The sequence below is a fragment of the Molothrus aeneus genome, chromosome 5 (genome assembly GCF_037042795.1).
Source record: "Molothrus aeneus isolate 106 chromosome 5, BPBGC_Maene_1.0, whole genome shotgun sequence".
Classification (NCBI taxonomy): domain Eukaryota; kingdom Metazoa; phylum Chordata; class Aves; order Passeriformes; family Icteridae; genus Molothrus; species Molothrus aeneus.
In genome coordinates, this window is record NC_089650.1 from 26,782,078 (window position 1) to 26,806,878 (window position 24,801).

General features: G+C 37.2%; 1 protein-coding gene across 1 annotated transcript in view; it reads left to right on the forward strand.

Moving 5' to 3' along the window:
- Window positions 1-18,369: 18,369 nt before the first annotated feature.
- Window positions 18,370-24,801, forward strand: part of DCN (decorin) — a 38,797-nt gene continuing 32,365 nt past the window's right edge. Inside the window, exons 1-2 of the mRNA XM_066549819.1 lie at window positions 18,370-18,498; window positions 22,605-22,840. Of these exons, the coding sequence (XP_066405916.1) occupies window positions 22,633-22,840 (208 nt within the window). The 5' untranslated portion in view covers window positions 18,370-18,498; window positions 22,605-22,632. The remainder of the gene's footprint in view (window positions 18,499-22,604; window positions 22,841-24,801) is intronic.

Below are 24,801 nucleotides of genomic sequence, written 5' to 3' on the forward strand. Positions count from 1 at the left end.
TGGTGTGTTTTTGCAGTTTCAGGGAGTTAGTACAAAAAGTTGTAAATTACTTCAGAATCTCTTACTGCTTGGGAAGAAGTTTATATATGTATTTGAATATAGGCAAATGAACTGTAAATATTTTTTAACCATGGAAACCTGAGTTTGGTGATGACTTCACTCCTACAGAACACTCCAGTGATCTTCTCAGTTTTCAAGAGAGGGTTATATTCACCAAAAGATCCAGGAAATGCTGTTGGGATTTATAGGGCTCGTTGGCTGGTGCATCTGTCACACAGTGCCTGTGTTGCCAAGTTACATGGGAAAAGCAGTGCAGTGCTCCACTGCTGTAATGGCATACAGTTGGGGTGGGTGCCTGCTAAATTTGAGAGAATCATGCAGCCATAGAATATCTGAGTTGGGACCCACCAGGGCCTTCCAGCTCCTGGTCCTGTGCAGGAACACCCCAAGATCAGTGGTGCTATCACATTGATTTAATACATTAGTATTGAGATTAGAAGTAGGAATTGAAATGGCATTTTTTCCTTTGCAAAGATAGTTCACAGTACATTTTAAAATGTGATTGCTATAATGTGATTTAATGGTGTAAGCAGTGTGCTGTTACTTGTGTCTCTGTAGTCACACAGCTACACAAGTGGAAAAAATGATACCATGGTAAAAATGTACTCAGAAACAATACAAATGGGAATAATTAGTTTAGGATGCAAGTGCATGGTAGAAATTATTCAGTTTATATCATGCAGCTTTGCCCAAATCTCTTCAGATATGTGTGGCTACTATCCTTGTGAGTGGCAAAATGCTTAGAAGAGACCAAAAAAAAAAAGAAAAAAGAAAAAAGAAAAAAAGAAAAAAGAAAAAAGAAAAAAGAAAAAAGAAAAAAATCTCATTCCTTTAGAGAACTTGCAGTTTAGCAACTATGCACAGGCAAACAGCAGAAAAGAGGGAGTTCCTAAAAACAAGCAGCAGATACTTCCCTCTTTATCTTCAGTGTAAAAAACCCTGCAAACCCAGCTGTTTGATGATAGTGCAGCATTTAAACCACAGTACTATTTTGCTTTTTTAAGAGTTGAAATGCTGCATAAGTAGTGATTGCAGTATACTTTTCCTTTGGCTTTGGATAATACTGGGTTCACAAAAAACTTGTGTCTATTCTACTGTTTTTATTGGACTTTCTGCTGTCATATCTACTGATTCTCTTGAGATCTGACTACTACAAATATGCAGGAATTAGCTGAAAGTTTCATTTTAAATGACCTTTTTGCCTAAAGATATTATATTACTCCTTAGAGAATGTTTTCACGTATGGTCTTCAAATTAAAGATGCTCAGACACTCCTCTGATATCTAAGTCATTCAAAACAATGTATATATTACTCATGTTATTGAGGTATAAAATGTCTTTATATTTCATCAAGAAGTATTTCAGACCAAAAAACAGACAGAACATTCATAATTAAAGCTTCCATTTTGTCCTCAGTTCAGATAGTTTTTTTTTTTTAAATACTTTTTTTTTCCTGTAAATAAAAAAGGAAGAGTTTTGAAATTAGATGTGAAATCTGAAATATTGGGGAAGAAAACCAAAGCTGTCTCTTCAAAATGATGCATTAGGGGACTTGTAGAGTGGCTCTCACTGCTGCTGGCATTCCCTTTCTCCTATAGGCTCAAAAATGCCCTTGGCCTTACTCTGAAAGAGGCACTTTGGCTGTGACAGAAGTATTTTTAATAAGGTTGACTGGTTGTTTTTTTCCCACAGGAATGCTGCTTCAGTTTCCTTTTGAGGCCCAAACTTAGCCTCTTGTGTTTGGATAGTACTATTATCTTACCTCCTTTATTATCCTAACTCCTTTCTGGAAGGAAGAATTTGAACCTCTGATCACAATACTCATTTGGAACTCAGCACAACACCAAGAACTGTTTCATCACATTAATCTCCTTACCTGAAACAAGGAGAAATGTAGGTCTTAAAGAGGCAGTATTCATTTGTAGTCTTCTCAGCTTTCCAGAAAATGATTCAAGACAGCCAGCACAGCTTCACCAAGGACAGGTCCTGTCTGACCAACCCAGTGATATTCTGTGATTGAGTGACTCCAACAGTGGACAAGTGACAGGATGAGGATGCCCTTTATCTGGATTTCTCTAAAGCCCTTGACATCATCCCCCCCAACATCCCTCCCTCTAAACTGGAGGGCAATGGATTTTATAAGCAGCATCTTAGATGGGTAAGAAAGCAGATGGATAATTGTATCCAGAGGGTAGTGATCAGTGGCTCAGAGAGATGGACATCAGTGAAAAGTATTGTCCCTCAAGGATCTGCACTGGGACCAGTGTCATTTAATATCTTCATTAATGACATAGAAGAAGAGGTTGAGTGCACCCTCAGCAGATTTGCTGATGACACCAAGCTGAGTGGTGTGATTGACACACCTGAAGGATGGGATGCCATCCAAAGGGACCTGGACAGGCTCAAGAAATGGGTCCATGGAATCTCATGAGGTTTAATAGGACTGAGTGCAAGGTGCTGCACCTGGAACAGCCCCCGGTATCAATCCAGGCTGAGGGATGGACAGATGGACAGCAGCCCTGCTGAGAAGGACTTGGGGGTGCAGGTGGATGAGAGGCTGGACATGACCCAGCAATGGCACTCCCAGCCCAGAAAGCCAAAGGTGTCCTGGGCTGCATCCAAAGCAGCGTGGGCAGCAGAGGAGGGAGGGGATTCTGCCCCTCTACTCCTGTATGGTGGGACCCCACCTGCAGGGCTGCATCCAGCTCTGGGGTCCCAGCACAGAGACATTGATGTGTGGGAGCAAGTCCAGAGGAGGCCACCAAGATGATGAGAGGGATAGAACATCTCTCCTATGAGGAGAAGCTGAGAGAATTGTGATTTTTCAGCCTGGAGAAGAGAAGGCTTAGGGTGACCTAATTGTGGCCTCCCAGTACTTGAAGGGTGTACAAGTACAAGAGAGGTGGAGAGGGACTATTTACAAGAGCATGTAGTGACACAACAAGAAGGAATGGCTTCAAACTGGAAAAGACTAGCTTCCTAGATATTAGGAAGAAATTCTTTGCTGTGAGGGGATGAGACAATGAAACAGGTTAACCAGAGCAGCTGTGCCTGCCCCATTCCTGGAAGTCTTCAAGGCCAGGTGAGATGAGATGAGAGCAACCCAGTCTAGTGGAAGCTGTCCCTGCCCATAGCAGGGGGCTTGAAATGAGATCCTGTTAAAGGTCTCTTCCAACACAAACCACTGTGATGAAACTGAAGTAACTTTCAGTCCTCTTCCTATTTTGATTTGAATTTTTTCATGTTTAATTTCTCTTTTCCTTTTGTCAATTGTAGTTGACAATTTAAGTTGTCAGCTACATTGTGTTGCCATTCCCCATAGCAACACAAAACAATGGAAAGCTTTCTGTGTATACATTGGAAAAGGCAGAATCAGAAAATTTTTGATTAGTGACAGAGCTCCAAATCACTAATCAGTAGCAAAAGTGTTTGTCATTAATGATGAAAAGCACATTTTCTTTAGCAACTGGCCTAAAACTGTCAAGTTGGGGCAGACTCCTACACCCATGGAGAGGCCAAGATTCCCTGCTGATATTCACATATGAAAAAACAGTCCCCCACTGGAAAAAAAAGGACAATAGGACATCTCCGTGCTTCTGGCTTCAATTTAAATTCTTTTTTTTCTAGTTATACAGCTTCTTGATTGCAGTTATATTTGTAGTCATATTTTCTTATGCATAATTTGATTTATTCTACTAAATATTTAAGCAACTGTCATAGCACAAGTAGTATTTTATGACTCTCTGTAGCCAAGATGCATAAAACTGCATTTCATTTGCTTTCTGTTAATCATTCCCAATTTTTTATCTTTACTCTTAGCTTGTCAGCTGTCTGTTCATTAATTAATTTTAAGGAAGCATATAGAATGCTAATATGGTTTTAGTTATCAAGCCCTAACACTTTTTACACTCAAACACTTTGCTTTTTTGTCTGTTTACAAATTATATTCGTTGAGGTCCAGTAGAATTAGCAGCAAAACATTTCCAAAGGATGTTTATGAAGGTAGCATATTTGCAGTGTTAAAGGTGTTAAAACAGGCATCTTACTGTCTCTAACATTTATCAGCAGACAAACCATATATTTCATGAAATCATTAATAGCTTGCAGCCTTCTATTTTTTTAAACCTACACTGATATGGTCACAGCAATCAATGAAGAATGATTCAATGGCTTTTAAGTAAAATAAAGAGAAACCATACATTCAACTGGGTGCTTAGCTGCTAGGAAATCATTAGCAAGCCCCAGAAAAATGCCCTAATTTTCAGATATGAACAGATATGGTTCAGCAGTCTTGCTCAGTAATGAGCAAACCAGTACTGGGCCAAGATTTCAGACAATATATCTAATAATATGTGGGTTATGTTTTACTGTTTAGAGGAAGAAAATTATTCCCTGCTAACAATTTCAATTTCATTTTGTGTCCACACTTGGGCATATCTACAAGGTGGATCAAGAAATATGATGGTGCATGTCAGAACCAGTATGTTACCTAATATTTACAGTGCGTGGATTGACTAATATTTATGACCATCTTATAAAGTATAATTTTAACTCAGACTAATGCAAGCAATAATTTATCTGTGGGATCCTAAGGCTTGCCTGTCTCCATGAATCATATCCAAAATCTCAAGCAGCTGTAAGCATATTTAGAAAATGTGAAGTTGTTCCTAAGATTCAGCACCTGTCTATAGAAATCTCTGTCTGAAAAAACATGAGCTGGAAATTGCACACACCTATGGGAATTAAAAGGTATTTAACCAAGACTGAATCCTGAGTTATCGCTACATTTGGGTGCATATAGGGGCAAAATATTTTCAAATATTCGAATATGTTGTAAATTATTTTCCTTTTTTTTTCTGTGTTTGTTTTTACTGAACATATATACATGTGGAAGTTGGTTCAAATCAACATCTGAATGCTACCTTCTGCAGAAATTGCAACAACTGTCAATATATTTTAAAATCACTGAGGGAGAACTGTTCAAAGGCAGAAATTATCCATCTTTGAAAGACAAGTCATATGCCAAGAATGTTGTTCAAGTTTAGTGACTTTTGCTGTTTTCTGGTTGCTGCCTTTGTCAATATCTCTGTATTTCCATTAGTGCTGCTAAATGCAAAGTACATATTCCTAAAAGACTGCAAGGACAGAACACAAAAATCAGCCTTTCAAATGTCACTTAAATATATATAATTATAATATTATTATTTGTGCCATAGCTCCTAGAGTACTGATGAGCTTTGTTTTCATGTAACTAGATAAGTATCTGAAAAGAAACACTTCTAGTCAAACCCCAACAAAGCCTACAGATTTAAATTTTCTATTTTTTCAATTTTTAGGTGGCAGAAATATGTTTTCTGGCATAAAAATTTTTCCTACTTGATATTTAGAAGTACTCCTAGTACACTGAAAAGCAATAAGCAAAAGAGTAATGCTGCCAAGAAGTCTGTGCATTCTGTCTGGATAATTTACTAAACGTGTTTCCACCATAAGTGCCTGGTACTCTGCCCATGGTAATAACACAAAACTCAGCATCATGAACACACAGCAGTATATTCCATGCTATTTCAAAGATATTCCCTACATGAAGAATGTCAGGCCAAGGAAGACTAATGTGTTAGATACTGGAGCTGTGGGATGTGAAATGGTGTCTTAATTATTAGTGGAGAAAAATGCAATCTGGGCTAAATCCAAATTAATGGTCCTTCTAAACATGTCCTGCAGAAATAAAAATACAAGTCTTTATTAAAGTGTATGCAAGCCAACACTTTTTGAGTACATGAAATATCTGCTCACTCTTCCGCTAACATTTTATTCATACATGATTTCATAGTAGCTTAAATTTTCTAATACAACTCCCAAAATATATGCTTATATCCAGATGTGTGGTCTCATTTCAGAAGGACAGAATTTTCCCACAAGTCCCACTAAACAATCACAACTGAGCTGATGTGCAAAATTGACTTATTTATTTATGGTCTTATTCAAAACTAACTGAAATAAAGGAAGAAAATATCTTGTGTGCAATAAGATGAAGGAATTTGCTATATACTTTAAATTTAAGCACTCACACAAAAGTTTGTCAAAAGAATCTTTAAAATACAAGAACAAGAATGTGGTTAAGGAGTTTGGGTTTGGAGGAAGATTATTATTTCTGATCATTGACCTATTTTGGGAAATGTGTTTCTAAGTCTTTCCTGTTGTAATTTATGTTTAATTAAAAGAAGTTGCAAAAAACCCTCTATATTACTGTATTTCTTACTCAGAATATCACGCTCGCACAAAGATTTTCCTTCCAAACTATTTTTGAGAAAAAAGTGTTTCAGTGTTCTGCCATAGGGCAAAAGACATTTATCTGGAGACTAATGAAAATAGCCTTGAGCAAATGCACTATAATGATATGAGCAAATGGCCTATAATAATGCTATTCAAACTATTTTAATTACTCAGCCTATTAATGCAGTGTGTTTTCTCCCAGCCTCTCCTATAATCTGTTCTGTGTCTGTCTGAACAGTATGTGACTGAGAATGGTATTTATTTTACTTTTACATCATACTGGGAAGCGTTCATTGCCCTCTTTTAAATAAGCATTTTGAACTTCCTGTGGCTTGTGGAAAAAAAATGTTTTCTTTTAAATTATGTGCAAAACTGGATGAGTTTTGAGAAAAGAAAATCACTTAGTGACTAACTTACTCCAAAGAGCAGAATTATTTGTTAAATAAACCAAATTAAAGTTGTTAAATATGTGAAATAAATATTTGAGGAAAAATCCTTATTAAAAAATACAAAAAACCATGCAATGCCTATCGAGTAAACAGAATTGCCTGCTAATTTATGAATGTCTCTGAGACTTCTGCTTCTGTTGGAGCCCATCCTACATAAGCTACAGAAGCTTTCCAACATGCCTCTGACAGCTTCTTACTCTTCTGTTCTTATCTTACTCTGAGAAACCCAAAAACTACAACAAGGAAGCCCACTGAAATGTCCAGTCAAGGTCAGATAGCAGACAAGTTGCTTTTAGCGGCCTCTGTACCACATGCAGGCTTGAAAGGAGTCTAGCACTAAATGATATTATTCCAGTGTTCATTCCACTCTGTCAGTTATCTGCCATTTAGAGATTTTTAGGAAGTACACTTTTTAATTTAGAAACTTGGAACACAGAATTTGCCTTGTAACAATATGGGTTACTTTTTCTAGGAGTTACCGGAGAAATTTGTTGGTGTGAGAGAAAGTAGAAAGTATTACCCTGTGGGAATGTTTAAGTCTACATATTATTAAAGTCTCATTGGTGAATAATGGGAGAAGATATCAGAAAAATATATGTTTCAAGGGAGGAAAACTTTAGGTGATTCAGTCTGGTGAGCAATAGGTTTTTAATCTGTCTCCATCTAGTACTCTCCTTCCCCCTTTTCTGTCTTATCTTCTGATTTTCTCCTTTAATTTAGTTAATATTTTTATTTATTCCCATTCAATTATCTGCATGATGTATTTTTTTCAAAAGATATGTTTATTCCTAGGTACCACTCATTATTTATAGCACTATGTGCTAAAGCATAAACTTTTCAAGGCATACATATTTTTGCTTACTGGACTGCCTTACATTTAGTGACATTTACTACAAAATATAATAAACACAACTACTTTGCCTTTTCCATATCCACCCTCCAAGAAGGGCTTTCACAAGTAAATATCTGGATTGCAAACAGTCTCCTCAATGCCAGAAAAAAACCTGTGATGTCTTTATATGATTCTACAGTCCTGTTGAGTTGAATTTTTTAAGTTGCCTGCATATTCTTTCATGCCTAAAAGTCACATAATGGTGTGTCTCAGCATTAATATGTTCCCCCAGTAACTGGTTCATGTGAAATGGATTGCTATAAAATCCACATCCACATTTTCATTGTACCAATGAAAAGGAAAACTTGCAAATTTACTCCAGAATTTTCAACTTCAGATGCACTAAAAGACAGGAATATATTTTCTTTACCAAATTAAACAAAGCACAAGATTTATCTGAAATAATATGTGTTTCCCATTAAACATTTACAAATTACAAATAATCTATGCAAAGCTAAAAGTAACTGAATCAGTCCAATTTAAATTACTGCTGTAAACCCAGTTATAATAGGTTGAACATAGCCTTATATTAAATTGTATTCTGTAACATTTACACCAGAGATACTGAAGAAATCCAAGCCTGCAATCCCTCAAGGAGAACAGCAGTCTTTGTGCACATCTTATTTGTTGTTAAGTCTCAGAAAACTCTCTTACTCCAGGCATTTGAAGTGGATGTCCAGTGTCATTCATTTGCTGTTAAATGCAGAAGTGTTCAGAAATAACCTCCCCACCATATGTATATTTTTGCTGCTGATCACTTCCTCTGCCTCCAAGACACACACAATGGAGCTCAGCTCAAATCTGATCAGAACTGATTTGCTGGGTTCTACTAGTGTTTACTGAAGAGAAGTGCCTGTGAAGTCTTTGGAGCAGTCTTCCAGTACCCCGCTTTAAGATTTAAATAAGAGAATCCATGGGAGAATCATAAACGGTTTATATTGGACGAGACCTTAAAAATCATAAACAAAAGAATAAATGAAAAATCAGAACATTTGGATGAAAAGTGGAGCAAGCAAAATAGTTGGAGAATTAACAGTTTGGAGAACAAGAAGGAAGTGATGACACTTCAAGTACACAAAATGTTGCTATGAAGAAGACTGTCATGAGATGTCTCACAGAAAGTAGAACAAAATGTAATTGGCTTAATTTGCAGCAGATACTCATGTTTGGGAAATATTGGGAAACCTTTGCTAACCATCAGTAGAGCTGAGTAACTGAGTTAGACAGGAATAAAATAAATGTGCTTGTACAGGAGTTACTTAGAATCCAGGAGAACCAAGTATTGAATGAAATTCTTTCCACAGAATTTTTACATGGAACAGGATGTAGAAAAGTGATCTGTAATAAGAATTGAATTTTTCATTGATTTTACATTTGAATGTGTTGGTCGTTTTAAAAATACTATACAACATTAATTTTGATTCTATTAAATATTATTGTACTTTTTCAACACACAATTTGGAAAATCAGATTTCCTCTCTGATGATTTTGTGTCTTTTTGCCTTCAAAGTGATAGATGATTATAAAGACAAAGTAAATTATATTCAGATAAAAAACGTTAATTCTACGATTTCTAAAACAAAATACATGTTGATGTAAAACCATTTTTCATGGTGATAGAAAATATCCTTTTGCCCAGTTACTGCCTATATGGAATATGTTGTTCTGCAAGAGCTGAGACATGGAAAGAAGAAAAGGATGCACAGAGTTCTGTATCTTATGTAATCAAGAGTTTATGGGTCTTGGACTTCTGAAAAGCTAACACAAAAATCCAAAATTTAGTAAGCAGTAGATCTAAACTAAAATCAAGCTTTTATGCTTAAGATAAGCCTGGAAAGTCTGGGAAAAGGGCACACTGTAGGTCAGAGATTGGTAAAGCTGTTGCACATGTCACATCAGTCACTTCTGTTCACCAGCTTTATACAAACAAAATGAAACCAGGGAAAAAAAGAGGGTTAGGTACTCTAAATGTCTAGAAATTCCGTATTTAATTAAGTCACATTTTGTACTAATTTACTATTAAATTGCCAGCTGCCCTAAGTCAAGAGTTCATAGTCACAGGAGTCATAGGGTCAGTACAATATTTTTTATGGTCCCACTTAGCACCCAACACAAGGCTTATCTATCCTCACCACCAAAACACAATTCCTTCTCATTTAGTCTACAAACTGGCAAATCCCTAAATGCACATCACATCTTAACCAGACAAGATGAAAATATACCCTCATGTCTTGGTTAAAAGCTAGAGTATGGAAAAGGTAAAATTCACATTTTTCAGAATAGGCCCAGGAATTCTCAGACTGGTAAATATAGTACAAACTTCTGTCACAAAGGTGTAATTTGACTCACTTTTTCATTGATGAAAGATATCTAGTATTATTTTTAAAAGGTTCTGACCTGAAATATAAAAATGTGAATTTTCATCATCTACATCTGCTGATCTTTTATTACAAAGAGAAGGTCATATTATGGCTTTGGTTTTTAGAAATAAAATATACTGAGATATACCTTTTAAGAAAAGCTATAAAAAAAATTGTAATCTAAAACAGGCTGAACCTTCTTTCAAGATTCAAATACTTTTAAGAACTACAAAAGCCATTTTGCTGTCTCCAGTTTATTTCACAATTACATTTCATACTTTTTTGGCATCACTAATATTGTTCTCCTTTAATCTGAAACATACTGTAATAAATTATAAGTGCACTCTTTGAAAAAGAAACCATACAAAGAATGCTTGATTTGGAAAGTAGCACCAAACTGTTTCAATGAACACAAGAATGGAGAGGCCGTGGGAAAACTTGCAGGAAAAAAGGGAGAATTTCAGTAGATGGTGCCAGCTCCATAACTCTGTATTCATTCATATAAAATGGCTGACCAGCAACATTTGTGGATGGGAGTCAACATATTCAGAGATGAGGCTGTGGGCCATGGTGACAAGGGGTGACATTGAGATCTACACACAGAGCAACGTTTTGCTGTCATTGTGGGTGGGTACCTGGGCTCAACAGACAAATCAGGTCTTTGAGCCTCTCGGGCTGGCAATGCTGTCTCCTGTGTGTCCTGGGAACAGTAATAACAAAGTAGAGAAGATATCCCAATCACCTCAGGTTTAGCACTTCAAAGCCACAAAAGAAAATAAAGATGTATTAAAGAAATCTTAAACCTGACTAACCCTAGCTTGTCCCCAACAGCCTGCTGTAGTTTATAATACAGATGTTTATTCTGTTAAAGCTGGGGGAATGCAATATCTATGGGACACAGGAAGGAAGAGAGGATTGCAAAATGGAGGCATAAACTATATTTGCTTCCATCCTAGATATTCCCTTAACAAATAGATGATGGTTCTTAGGCATCTCACACTAAATATCAGGTGTCCTTCAGGCTAAAATTGACCTAACCTATAGCCATAGTGAGACATCTGGGGAAAAACAAACAAACAAACAAACAAACAAACAAAATAAAGCCACAAAAGTAAGGGTTTTGTGAGGCCAAAAAGGTTCAACAGAGTTTATGAGCTACTAGCATTTTCTTGGATGTATTTTTAAAACCTGCTTTTCTCACTCCTAATAATTTGTACAATTGTTTATTTTATCTAACTCAATTCCATTGTTTCTTTTGTCAACTCTTTCTCATTTTAAATTGACACAAGAATGAATGGCATTGCAGGCTAAAAGTAGGTTAGATAGAGCCTGAACTCCTCAGAGAGATGAATTTTCTAATTGTGACTGAAAGATAGGCATTTCCTCTTGTGAAGCTGTTTCAAATTTTTTGAAGGAGATACAGTGTGCAGGAGTTCACTGAACAACATTTTCAGAAAAAACTGTTCTAACCTATCCAAGTCTCAAAATACAGTTTGGAGTGGGTTTTGTTTTATAAGTGAACAGTCTCTGAATAGATTTTTCCTTGCAGGCACATGTGGCTTCTTCGGAGGCAAGCTTTCCATCTTCCAATAATAAGCCGATACACTAATTTTGAAACATCCTATGTATTTTTTGCAATTAAAGCACAATATGTTGATCCTTAAATTTAGTATTTGGTACAATACACTGATCTTTTCAAAAGCTGTTACATAGCATGGATGCCTAGCTTTTTTCTGTGTCCATCCTCCAGTGCATTATGCAACACCAGATTTTCAGAAACTGCACTTAGAAAATCAAAATTTATCAGAGATATTTCAAAAAACTGTTAGTCACATTTACTCAGCCTTTAAGGGTTTGTGTTCCTCATATATTTTGATAGATGAAGATGAGTCAAGAGAATCAGTGGCTAGGTTCTGAAATGGCATAAAACACAGGATGTTGCAATTTCAATAAGAATAGTATGATTTGTGTCTTCTGGAGATGTGTCCCAGCATGCTCATAAATTCATCTATTACATATGCAGACCAAAAGTAAGACAAATAAATGCAAAAAAAGAATATTCATAATAAGAGTAGTTTAACTTTTATTCAGCTGGAACACAGAGGATGTGTGCTATCTTCTAAATTAAAATTTTTGGACATAATATTCCCAAAGGTAACTGGGAAACAAATTGTAAAGAAGGAAATAAAACAATGAGTAATGTAGAAAAAGGTCTAGAAAAAAGGATAGCCTTCTTTTTTTTTTTCTGATTGCCAATTAACATTCAGCTGTAATTCAGTAAGTGGAGGAATTGCCATAACATTTAAAGTTTTTCCTTGTAGAATTAAACTCTGTTTCATTTAGTAAATCTCACTTTGTTTTATCCAGGTTGGCTATGGAAAATTTCTGTTGAGGAACATCAGTGCAATTTTAGTCAGCAGAATCCTTTGAAGAGCTCATTTACAAGAATAAAAGTGATATATATATATATATATACACTTTAAATAGTAGTCAAAGAAAAGCTCATATGTGGTAAAGGCAAGTTAAAGTGAATGACTCTTCAATTGCTTAAGGTAATACAATGGATATTTTAAAGACTCTTCCCAAAATACCCAAGACTTTTAAGTCTTTATGTTGTGAATATCAATTTGAAGACTTCTACTGCATTATTTTTAAACTTCCGTTTCACCTTTCTTTCCTCTTCAATAACAAATCCCAGTCCATACTGGTAAGTTTTGTGATGACATTTCTTATATTTTCAAAGTCACTATTTTGTATGTTTAGCTGAAGTTAGAATTTTCTTCCTCAACAGATTGCCAAAAATGAGCATTTTAGTACAGAGAAAAAGACACAATGCCTTATGTAAATGTTGTTTTTTTCCCTGTTCCACTCCTTTTTCTTGACTTTCCTCAGTAAAGCAGTCACTAGCTCCCCCTGAACAAGTTTACTCTGTGATGACTAAATTGGAAATCCAGGCTGACCCTTGTATTCACATGTTTTTCATAATCTGGGAATAGGCTCTTCAGAGCTGCACAGGATGTGCCTCATTTTGAATGCTGGTTCATAACCCATGACTAAAAGAGTACATGCAAGGAATACAGTTACAACATTTGCATGAATTACTGTCATCCTTTTCTAGGGCATTGTGTAATTCAGCTGGGATGACGAAGCTTATCCAGAGCATGATCTAAGGGCCGTCAAATGAGAATTAAGGTTTGTATTTTTCATATGAACCTTGGAAAAAGTTGGACTGCAACTCAAGATACTGCAAAATATAGAGAAAGGCCAAAATCTGATGAAAAAGCTTCTCACTGGAAAGAAAATTAATCTCCTCTTACCTAAACTAATCCTCTCTCCTCTTCAGTCATCACTTCCTTTTTCACAGCCCACACTCCCAAAATTATACTCTTTTCTGGGAAAGCGTCTTTCTCAGGGACTTGTAGACTCCTGGAACCTTTGCTATGTCAGCACACTCTTTCTTTCATACAAGAAATTTTATGGAGGGCAGAAGGTTGCTGATGCTCTCCTAGAAACCAGGCAGGAACAAAATTTAATGCTGCCTGTCACTGAAGTACAGCAAATGGAGAACCTGAGTACTGATACTCTGTCAATCAATGTGTGAGAGCAAATGTTTTTGCCTGCATTTTCAATTTCTTTAATTATAGGTGAAGAAGTAAAGTCAAAGTGAAGTTCTGAGATCTTTAGTCAAAAATCACTTTTATTTTTCCCTCATTTTTTGCTTGTAGCCTGGCTAGGAGCTGGTATGACTCATACAAAGTCTAGTTTTACCTATTTCCTGCATTTTTGAGGGAGAGAAGTAAGATCAATCTGAAAATGTACATCTACACTACAAAAACATGAGGGTTAGGCAGGAAATGTTTCCTCCTCAAGGGTAGAAGTTAAGTTCAGAGTGTTTGAAATCCTAGTGAGCAGTAAGGCTACATCAATATGTGGTTAACTTCGACAGCTGCTAGAAAGACCTGGACAACATTATTTGATTCAGGAGAGAATAGAAAAGCCAGTGAAAATGAAAGCTAGTGTCAAGTTTAGGAACAGATAGGACTTTCTAAAGAAAAGAGACCAAAGTGAAGGATATGATCACACCAGTCCTCCAAAGAGAGAGCTCTGTCTTTTGAAGTTTGACTGCATTTTGTTCCAACAGTTGTACCAGTATTACTTTTCACGGAAGCATAAATAGAATGTTACTGGTAGCACACATCCAAAGTCTGATACATTAGCCCTTTTGATCTGTAGAAATGTGAAGGAATCCAGGCTGATAATTTCTAAGGTCACAGAGCACTGAAGGAAACTTTCATACTCAGAATATCGAGAAATTACATTTCTTCTCTTTAACTACCTTGTTAGGCTGTGCCTGGGTCAATATTTACCTGGATCAGTGTTTACTAAGCTGAGTGCATATTTACTCACATTTTTAGTAAAGGGACTTCACTGCTAACTGTGAAGAACAGTTTATTAAACTTAATGGGAAGAAATTATTATGCCTAGTGTAGGAAGAAGAGACAGTCTGTAGTACCTAGTGAATGTGGAAGATGAAATGCTGGGAAGCTGTTCATAAAAGCCCAGGTATGGGATACCAAGGAGGTGGAAAGAGTTCCCATGAGGCAGCCAAGCAGGAGATGTGTTTTCATCCCTTCCTGATGGGGATTGGCACTTACCTGATGGGGACTGGCACTTAACTCTCTGTTTTATGAGAGCTTTGAGGCAGACTTGCCTGCCCTTCTTTACCACAAAAACCGCAACAATGCTAACCAGTCTTTGATCATCAAAGCCAGGATTCATTAGAAGGCAGCCCAAGAAAATGCCTTCTTCTCTAGTGAAAACTTAGAATTAGTAAGAATCTGTAGCTCTGGGACACAGGACACCATGTTCCTGCAAAATGGATCCTGTCCACCTGCTTTGGTTTCATTCCAGGAGCTTTCTAGATTGCAATAAATGTTACCCATTTTTTCCCAGACTCCCTTAAGAAAGCCTTTCTTTCCACACCCAGGGACAGATTGTCAGTTCCTCTAAGGAGTCTTCAACCTGTTCTGGCAGCACTGAGTGCCTGCTGGACATGCCTCTCTTCCAGCTCAGCCACACACTCCAGGAGCAATTGCCCCAGAAAATGCTTTCTGCTTACAGGGCAATGTTCATCTCTTTCATGCAGAGACTTCCACTGGACCCAGGTAAAGCACTCACAAGCAGGCAGGCTTCCTGCCTTCTTTCCCACCACTGCCCTTTGAAAGTTCAACAAAATAAGCTAAGAGCAAATGAAGCAGATGCTATCCATCAAAATTTAATAAAAATATTGTTATATAAATAACATTAACATGCAGTTGCCTGCAACTTTCTGGGAATCAGTATTTGGAGCAGCATGTAGCTCTAAAAGTTTGTTAAATTGGAGTAATAAAATCACATAGAAACCAAGACTGTTCTAATGATGATTTTTTATATTGACTAAGCAGTAGTCAAAGTAGGTCAGACTGAGAAGGATAGCTGATTGACACTAGGCCCTGTGTATGATCAAGGGCCATAAAATCACATAATCAGTTAATATTGTTCTTTGGTTGGTAGTTTTTTCTATGGTTGTTTATTTTCTGTGTGACACAGCAGGGGGCAAAGAGTGGGATTCAAGGAATGCTTGTATCAGAAAGGATCCACATTCCCATGGAAGCATGAAAATATTGTGTGTGCAGAGAAGGGTAACGAAGCTGGTGAGGGGTCTAGAGAATAAATCCTAAGAGGAGCAGCTGAGGGAGCTGGGATTGTTTAACCTAGAGAAAAGGAGGCTCAGGGATGACCTTATCACTCTCCACAACAAACTGATGGGAGGACCTAGCCAGGTGGGTATTGGTCCCTTCTCCCAGGCAACCCTGCAGTGGGATAAGAGGAAATAGCTGCAAGCTGCATCAGGGCACGTTCAGGTTGGACATCAGGAAGAATTTATCCATGGAAAGGGTGGTTTGGCATGGGAATGGGCTGCCCAGCAAGGTGATGGAGTCACTATCCCTGGAAATGCTCAAGAAAAGACTGGTCTTGTCACTTAGGGCCATGGTCTAGTTGACCAGGCAGTGATCAGTCAAAGTTTAGTCTCAATGACCTTGGAGGTCTTCTCCAACTTAAACAATTCTGTGATTTCTTGATTCAAAACAATTATTAGGATATTGCATCAATAATCAATGTCATAAATCCTCTCCCATTCAGTTGCTCTGTTCCACCTAACTCCACTTTCCATTTCAGTAAGAGCTGGAAACCTAACACACTAACTCTTCTACTTCTGGGTATCAACAGGTAGCATAAATGTTTGCATTGTTCCTAAAGCTCATAGCATCTTTTCCTCTCTGAACTTCTTGGAATGGAATTCATGAAAGAAAACAGAACCCCCAGCCCATCCAGCAGACACCCTGTGCTCCACCTGTTCCCACCTATATCTTCATATTTTGGTTTGAATCTTAATAATGCCCAAGAAAAAGAGAAGGAGAGATGGCTGTTCATCCCCACCCTGGCTCCAAAGAAATTACTGAGGCATTCAATTACAACACCTTTCAACCCCATGACAGATATCAGAACAAATGTGTATTAAGGCTTTGCTGTGAAAGGATATGAATGGGTTTTGTGAAGCAAACTGACAACAAGTTTACCCTGACCTGTTCCTCATCAAAATCTTGCTTTGAAATGTTTTTATACACCAGATGCAGCTGGTGACCAAGGTTCAAATAACTGACATTACTAAGATGCAGCCAAGATTTCAGCAAGCCTCATGGCGACACTTCTGGACAAAGATAAGGCTTTGTTGTAAGCATGAAAGCTTGGAACACCACTAATCATATGTAGGAAATGTCACAACAAAAACCATTAGCAGTCTTGAATCCAGTGGAGAGGCAGGGAAAAGAAGTTAGCTTAAGGACTAGGGGTGAATAACTGATCCCTAACTTTTAGAGTGAGCTATATAAGGAATCTGTAATGTAAGATGTCTGATTACACCTTTGTTCTACAGAGACCAAAACTAACAGACAATTATTCTACCATGCTTTCTTCCACCAAAGGAGAACAATTTTAAGATCTATTATAAGGGCTTTTCTTGAATTTAAATGAGAAGGACAGCTAAACTTTCAAGAGTCTATTATGTTTCTAAAAAATCCTGACTTCTTTTAAGCATCATTTTACAGGCTTTAATTTCAGATTTGCACCTGGTCTTGGCCTAGGGGCAGAAATAAAAAGGATGCAAGTCAAAACACAGAGACACAAGCCTTCAGTATTTAGATAGGACAGCTAACAGCGCAGTGAAGTTACACATGTTCACAATGTGTTCAGTTTACTAAATAAATAGCAATTATTGTATTTTCTCTCATTTCAGTTCACTAGACTTTCAAAATTTTGTAGGAATAAAGAAATTGCATTTTGTCTTCCAGTGACATTTACATAAAACCAGAAATTACTAAAATAAAATATAAATCTAAACAATAAGTCAGATGCATTTTTCATCCCATATTTAAAAAAAAATCTCTTCTGTCTCTTAAAAAACCCTAACTAACCAAAAAAAACCACTAAAAAATTAAAATATACATAAAACTACCAACACAAAACCCAAACAGTTAAAGCTAATTTCCCCTCTGTTTTGCTGTTTTGCTGTCCTGGTGAGAAGGCAGCGAAGGAAAAAAAAAAAAAAAAAAAAAGCAAAGTTTATATAAAGCAGCTCTAACCACAAATGTTAGAATCATTTTACTAATGAAAACATGATTTTCCTATATATCAAAACCATGCTGTCATTTGAAAAAATACATGCAAACTCCATTATTAGACAAGATAATAATGCATTAAACTATATACTACTTAGTTTGACAATGATTATAACATAAGCAAAGGCAGGTTGATATCTGTTTAAATAGTTTTACTCAAAGCTAACCCATTTCTTCTGATACGAATCTCTAGTTTGCCTAACTCAAAGATTAATTTTATATAATTTCCTTGATTTCCAAAAACTATAAACAAGAGGGAGAGCTAAAGATTCTTTTCATTAATGAATCGTAAAACCCCCTGTAGTTAAAACCAAGAAAACTTTCCTAAATATATGTTGTGGGGACATAAATAAAGTAAGTAGGATGAATTACAGCTAAGAATCTGTCTTATAATGTGCAAGTAGTTTGGGATTGTAAACAGATGAAAGAGAAATAAAGCAAATGAAAAGGAAAAAGGAGGAAAAGAAAGCAAAAGAGCTGATAAAGTTTCTGGCTGCAATACAGGAGACATATCATTACCATATGATCTAATGTGGGTGTCAGCCTGGATTGTGTTCATTGAGAGAAACATTTTTTAACTGTGCTATGGAATAGAAGCAGGAGGGTTTTCCACCAAGTGACAGTCACTGAGCTGAATTTACCCCCTCCTCCTTTCCACACCTGCAAAGCCTTCTGCCTGGGTTGAATATTTAGTTTAATTACATCTCAGCTTTGAGAGCTCCTGTTGCAAATTCCTGGATTAAAAGGTACGGTTTTTAGTAATTCTCTTGAACTATGGTGCACTAATAGAACTTCGGGCAAGTCTACGGCAAGAACTATTTGAATTTTAAAAGAAGCAAGTTAAAAATCCTCCTAAATGTTTACTAATGTTAAGTTTTCTATGCAGCACTTTTGTTTCTTGGAAACATGAGAATACATTCTCAAAGACTGTGCAGATTTCCTACTGTTTATTTGACTGTTCTGTCTCTTGTTTTGATTTGTATAAGCACTGCTGTAGTCCTTTCTTTTTCTTTGCTGTAAACTTTTACAGCAGTATATTCTCTGCAATCCAGTGTTTAGAATCGGTGATATAGAGAGTGTGAAAAATGTGTGTATGATTACATTTCTGCTTTAAACTGCACTCTGTGATTTTTTCTCCTGTGTTTCTTCCTATATTTTTCAGACACTGATGAATATAATTTCAATTTCAGAGAAAAAAAAAGCGTAGAAGTAAGTTAAACGGGCTCTGTGTATGCCTTTGTAATGTTAGAAAGTGCTGTGTTACAGGGTACAAACAAGGGAATCATGATTAAAGAAAGTTCTTATGAATGAAATAGTAGAAAAGAAAATTCATGCAGTTGAAACTCCTGTTAACAGAGTTTTATTCTCTAAAACATCTAACTCCTATGTTTGCATATATAGACTTTATTGCACAAAATGAGCAAAACATAAAATGGAGGGGAATTTTTTGAAACTGGAAAATATTGTTTAGCTTGTCTTTGTGGAATTTTGAGAGATTTCTGACAGTAGGTGAACTAATAATTTAACCTTAATATTAAGGTAAACTGACAAGAAGACCACCAATACAGTGGTGACGTGAACTGATGGAGCATATTTTCAATGGTATTTTAAAATGAAATGTGGCCAAGCCTATGGTATAGTTTCCTCTGCTTGTGGAAAACTCTTCTTCATTGTAAACACATAATTAAAGGAATTTTAAACAGTTATATCCTGCAGACATAAATATTGTGTCACAGAATTCAGATTTTTTTGTTCTCCCTACTGTTTCTTTTTGTAAGTGAAGTGTAAACATTTCTTGGTCGTACAGCTTTGTGTATATCTTTTCTTTTATTTATGTTCAATTACACATGCAAACAATAGGGACAGATGCATGTGTCTGCAGAATGGATGCATATATGCCTGGAGATATCTGTTCCTATATCCTGATTAATATGTGTCTGCTGTTTTCTCTGCTGTATCCTCAGATTATATACTTGATATCCTTTGTTGTCCTGCAGTTTTTCTTTATAGCCAGCTCTTTTTTGATTTCATAAACGTTTTTACAAAACAGGGACGAAAAGAAAGGCCTGCTACAGGGTTTAACTGAGATAAATGAAGTCATCAATATTAATGTGAATAAGAAGCAAAGTGTGAAGACACTCCAAAGTGCCTTTGCATTTGTTTTTCTTTTTTGACTTTTCTGAACGGTAGTAATTAAACTCCAGGATAAGATCCTGATTGTGCATTCTTGGGATGGGTGGTACTTCAGCAGTGACCCTGAGAGGAAATAAAGTTTTAAATATTTTAAAATGTTTTAAAAACGTATTAATACATAAAAAAGACTGAGGATGGTCTTTAAAGGTCCTGACTGCCACTGCCATTCAAGGGTTAGTGTACAGCATTCCAAATTTTTTATTGCTGTTAATATATATTCTGAAAATTAATTTGTACTGGGGAAATGTTTTATTGGTCATTTTCACAAAGCAGCTTGTTGTGATGAATGGTGATGGTTTAGCAAATTTTTCTTCTTATCTGAGATAATAAATAAATTGCATTTTTATTTTACAATAATTTGCACATGATGATTACTCTTTCAAAAATCATGTTTTAGATGAAGCCCTGGTAACAGCTCACTGCCATGCATTAACAGCACTTGGCTGTGGCATCCTGACATGTCCCTGTGCACTCTGCCTGCAATGGCAGGGGTGTTGGAGGGAAAGGGACACAGCCCCAGTGTCAGTGGGGAGCCAGGGCAGGAGGAAGCACAGGAGGATGATCCACATGGGGACACAGCCTGCCCCTGCTACATGTCCTGAATTTACAGAGCACTGGCTAACAGGACATACTAAAAACTCTCCAGCTGATGTTGGGGTCTGTGATCCCCCTCAGCACAGGCTGTCAGTAAGGTGTCTGTTCCAGGAACAGAAGTACTTTCCTGTCCAACTAAGAAAACAAATATGTCCCTGAAAGAGACAACATTAACAGTGTTTTACTCCATGTGATTTCACTTTGAAGTCTTTGGGATGTCTAAAGATAGTAGATACATGTCTTCCTGTCAGGTAGGTCACAGGAATATAGGCTATGATTTTAAGACACCAGCATATTTTATTGGGCAACCTAATCATCTTCTCAAGAAACAGACCTAAAGGTTTCTGGAGAAATGTATACTTGGCACCTGTAGGTAGAAATTCATAAAGGAAAATGAACTCAGACACAACATAAATTGTATCTAAATCCAGTCTCATGGCTTTTTTATATATTTAGCTTTTTTCTTAACACTAATCATTCCTTTTAGAGTACCTGGTGGTAGCATGTTAGAAAGGTAGGCTCCAGTAAACTCTCACCTAATATCATCTGTCCATTCTTGACATCTGCCTGGTAGGTTCCATATGTCAAAGTAGAGAGGAAGACAGTCCTCCCCTTCTGCCTTTCCCAGTTTTTTATCCAATAATAAATATGGAGCTGAAAAATGCCTTCCCTTCTGCCTCTCCCAGGTTTTATCAAATAATAAATATGGAGCTCTACCACACCCAAGCTGTTAGCTAACTTCTTCTAGAAAAAGAAATAATCCCAGCTAGCATCCAGGCAAGGTGTTTCTAAGATATTGACCTGAAGATGCAAGTGGACATTTTTGCTTTCATTACAAAGAGCAGCATCTGCATTTAGGACTACGCCATCCATTTTAAGAAAAAGCTTATATATAAATGACAAGTTTCCCTTTGTGTCACTTGGCAATTTGAAGGCAGATTTGGTTTTTGTGGTTTTGGTTGCTTTTTGTTTGTTTGTTTGTTTTGGTTTTTTTTGGGTTTTTTTGGTGGATTTTTTAAATCAATTAAAATCAATAAAGTATGAACTTCATTTTATAAAATAGACAATAAAAGAAAATAATATTCAGAAAATTAGCTATTCTTTACAGTTTTGGTACAAAACCTGCAAACAGTTGTGCAATTTCCCTTTAATGGACATCAAGACAGGTAGCACAAGCTAGAGTGTGTTGAATTGCATCTAGGCCTAAGTCCTAAGAACATGCATTTAAGCAGCTTTTCTTGTTAATATCTATGGCAATACTTACTTGTAAAAGTTGCTCCTGACCATGAAAGTCTGCAGAATGAAGCTCTGAAGTCCTATTAGAAGGTGTGCACACAACACTTCAAGCATCAATTCAAATGCTTATGCAGTGCAAAGCAGAGGATTCTCAGGGTGGATGTCAAAATTTAGAAAGAAAGCCAAGAATATTCAATATAACACAACATTGTATTCCATTTTATTGTGCTGTTTGAACTAGGAAAGAAGCATAGTGCATTTAAGCAACTAGAGACCTTCCCCTCACTTTCCACCCTTTCACTAAATCCTAGTCTTTCTCAGTCAGTTTTACTAGGCTATAATTTAAAACACGCAGCAAGCTGACACTTAAAAATATTTCTCAAGACATGAAATACTGAACTACAGTGAGTTTGGGAACCTCAGGTTTGTCCCCAGGGTCAAACCCATTGCTATGAAATAAATGCTAATGAAATCAAATAGACTGTTACATTGGCAGAAGAGAGGCACATGGAAAATGTGACTTATTGCTTTGACTCTTTTGCATAACAAAGTTGACAGTGCTGCCTATTCCTAAAAAATATTACTCTAAATATGCAAACAGATGTGTTTACTGTTGCCTTCAAACTGCTCTGCAAAAAAAAAAAAAAGGCCTATTGACAAGCAGTTACCAGACTCCTATCACATAACTGTCCTATTTTTACAATTCAGTTTTCTTTCATTGAGAGGAACAGTTATGCAATTGGTGGATGTTCTGGACCTCCTTCAGGAGGAACTGTGCAGCTTTGGGAAACTGCTACTTTTGTTTTTAATCCGCTGCTTTGAATCCTAGGTTCTGCCAGGCGTCCATGAACTGAGCCATGAGGAGGCTGGCTCTGCTCCTTGTGCTCCTGCTGCCAGCATGCTTGGCCAAGCCATTCCACCAGCAGGGCCTCTTTGACTTTATGCTGGAGGACGAGGGCTCGGCCGACATGGCTCCAACAGATGATCCCGTCATATCCGGCTTCGGGCCCGTGTGCCCCTTCCGCTGCCAGTGCCATCTTCGCGTGGTGCAGTGCTCCGACCTAGGTAAGCCCAAGAGCACCTGCAGAGGCTCTGTGCTCACACTCCAGTCACGGGCTAGCAGCTGGGATGGTGAGGCTGCCGTGGACTGTCACTCCCTAACTGGCTTTTTGCAAAGAAATATGCTACAGCTGCGCTTGACCAGAATTTACTCTACAAAGTAGGCCACAAAGCCCTGGCAAGATGGGCGTTTGTTGTGACCATGGAGAATGTTTTGATTTTTTAAATGTGTATTTTGAATGTGTGCATTTCATTTGTTCTTTGAAATGCCGCAGATTTCTCTTGCAGAGAAAATAAGTTTTCAAAGTATTCCTTCAGATTAATATTAAATAACTGCAGTGAGGTCAGACATGGGGATGGAAATATTTTAGAAGGTTCTAAATTGTGTGGTCTAAGGTCCAACACCTTTAATCATACTGTCTAGTACCTCAACATAGAAGTCATCCAATTTCCATAGAAATATATAAGCATGAAATAAGCAACTGAATCATATATCCTGGAACCAGCTTTTTGGAGTAAAGAGCTTGGAAACCCACCAAAATAATGAACACAGCATGGAATTCCTTATTAAATATCTTTCTGAGCCACTATATGAGCTGAAACCATGAGAACATTTCTCACAAACACTCCTTACTCCCTTATGTAAGGGAGGGGCTTGTGTGCACAGTCAGAGTAGCAGGATATGAAGCCATGTCTGCCATCATTTGGCTTTTCCATGCAGAAAAGTCTCAAGTAATGAAGTTGACTTCAGTGAGACTGCTCTTAGTTTAAACCAGTATAATTCAGTCTTAGTTAGTGTACAGTGCAGAAAATCATGTAGAATTGGTTTTGCTCACAGGAAAACAGATGAATAGCTTCTCATGATTTTATATAGCTTTTTTTTTTCTTTTAATCATCCTAGTTCTTTAAATGTATAGCTGGGTGTTTCTATTTTCTTGTTATGACATTGGCTTTGATAATTACTGTAAATCATGGCACAAATCCACCAATTAGGACCTGTGTCTCATTGTATTAGGGGTTGTATAATTACAGAAAGGAGGGGAAACTTTAGCTACACCCCTAGAAACTTCTGTGAATTTATTAAACTGAGCCATGTAATTATGCAATGGATATGTTTGGCAAAGACCCAGTGAACAATGCAAGCCAAGCTGCACGAAACAGAGTGGGTAACCTAAGCATACTTTCAGAAAGCTTCCATAGTACTGTCTCTCTTGAAAGATGTTTTTTTTTACCATTTAGGTGCCAGAGAGAGCAAACATGGATTGGGGGGTGGGGAGGAGGTTGCCCCACATGCCATGAAAGCCTTAGGTTTTATTGTTGTTACACTTAGTAACGCTGATGGAATTTAAGTTATTTAGAGAACTTGTTCTCAGTCTACTTCAATTCTGCAGAATGTAATGAGCTTTCACTTATTGAAAAAGTAGAGACATTCACACAGGGACCCTTTGCTCCTGTACTTGCTCCTGCAGTTGTGCACTTCTTCACACACACATTGCATATGATACTTCTGTGTTAGTAGAGTCCCACTGACAAGGAAACTCAGAAATACAGCAATTAATGCCCCAGGTCAGTGTTTCCCAGATAATTTCAAGTGGTGTGAATAGAAAGAGATATATTTTGAGCTTTCTTTATACCCACATGCTGTATATCATGCAATGAAAAGATTGTGCTTTTGGATCAGCTAGGCTGATAACATCCAGCCCTTGGGTACAAAGGAAAAGAGATCTCCCTGGGCTCAAAATATGCAGCCCTGAAAAATGGTAAATAATATTTCCCTGGCAGAACTCAAGGAACTATTTATCAAGCAGTGCCAGCCTTGGCATTAAGTTTCAGCTATCTTCATCCCAGCCCCTGATGGGGCACGGCCCAGCTGGGAGGCTCATGAAGAACACAGGGCTGCTGGCTGCCCTGCAAGCAGGGACAGGAGAGCTGTGTGGCACCTGCTCACAGGCAAACCTGGCCTCTAC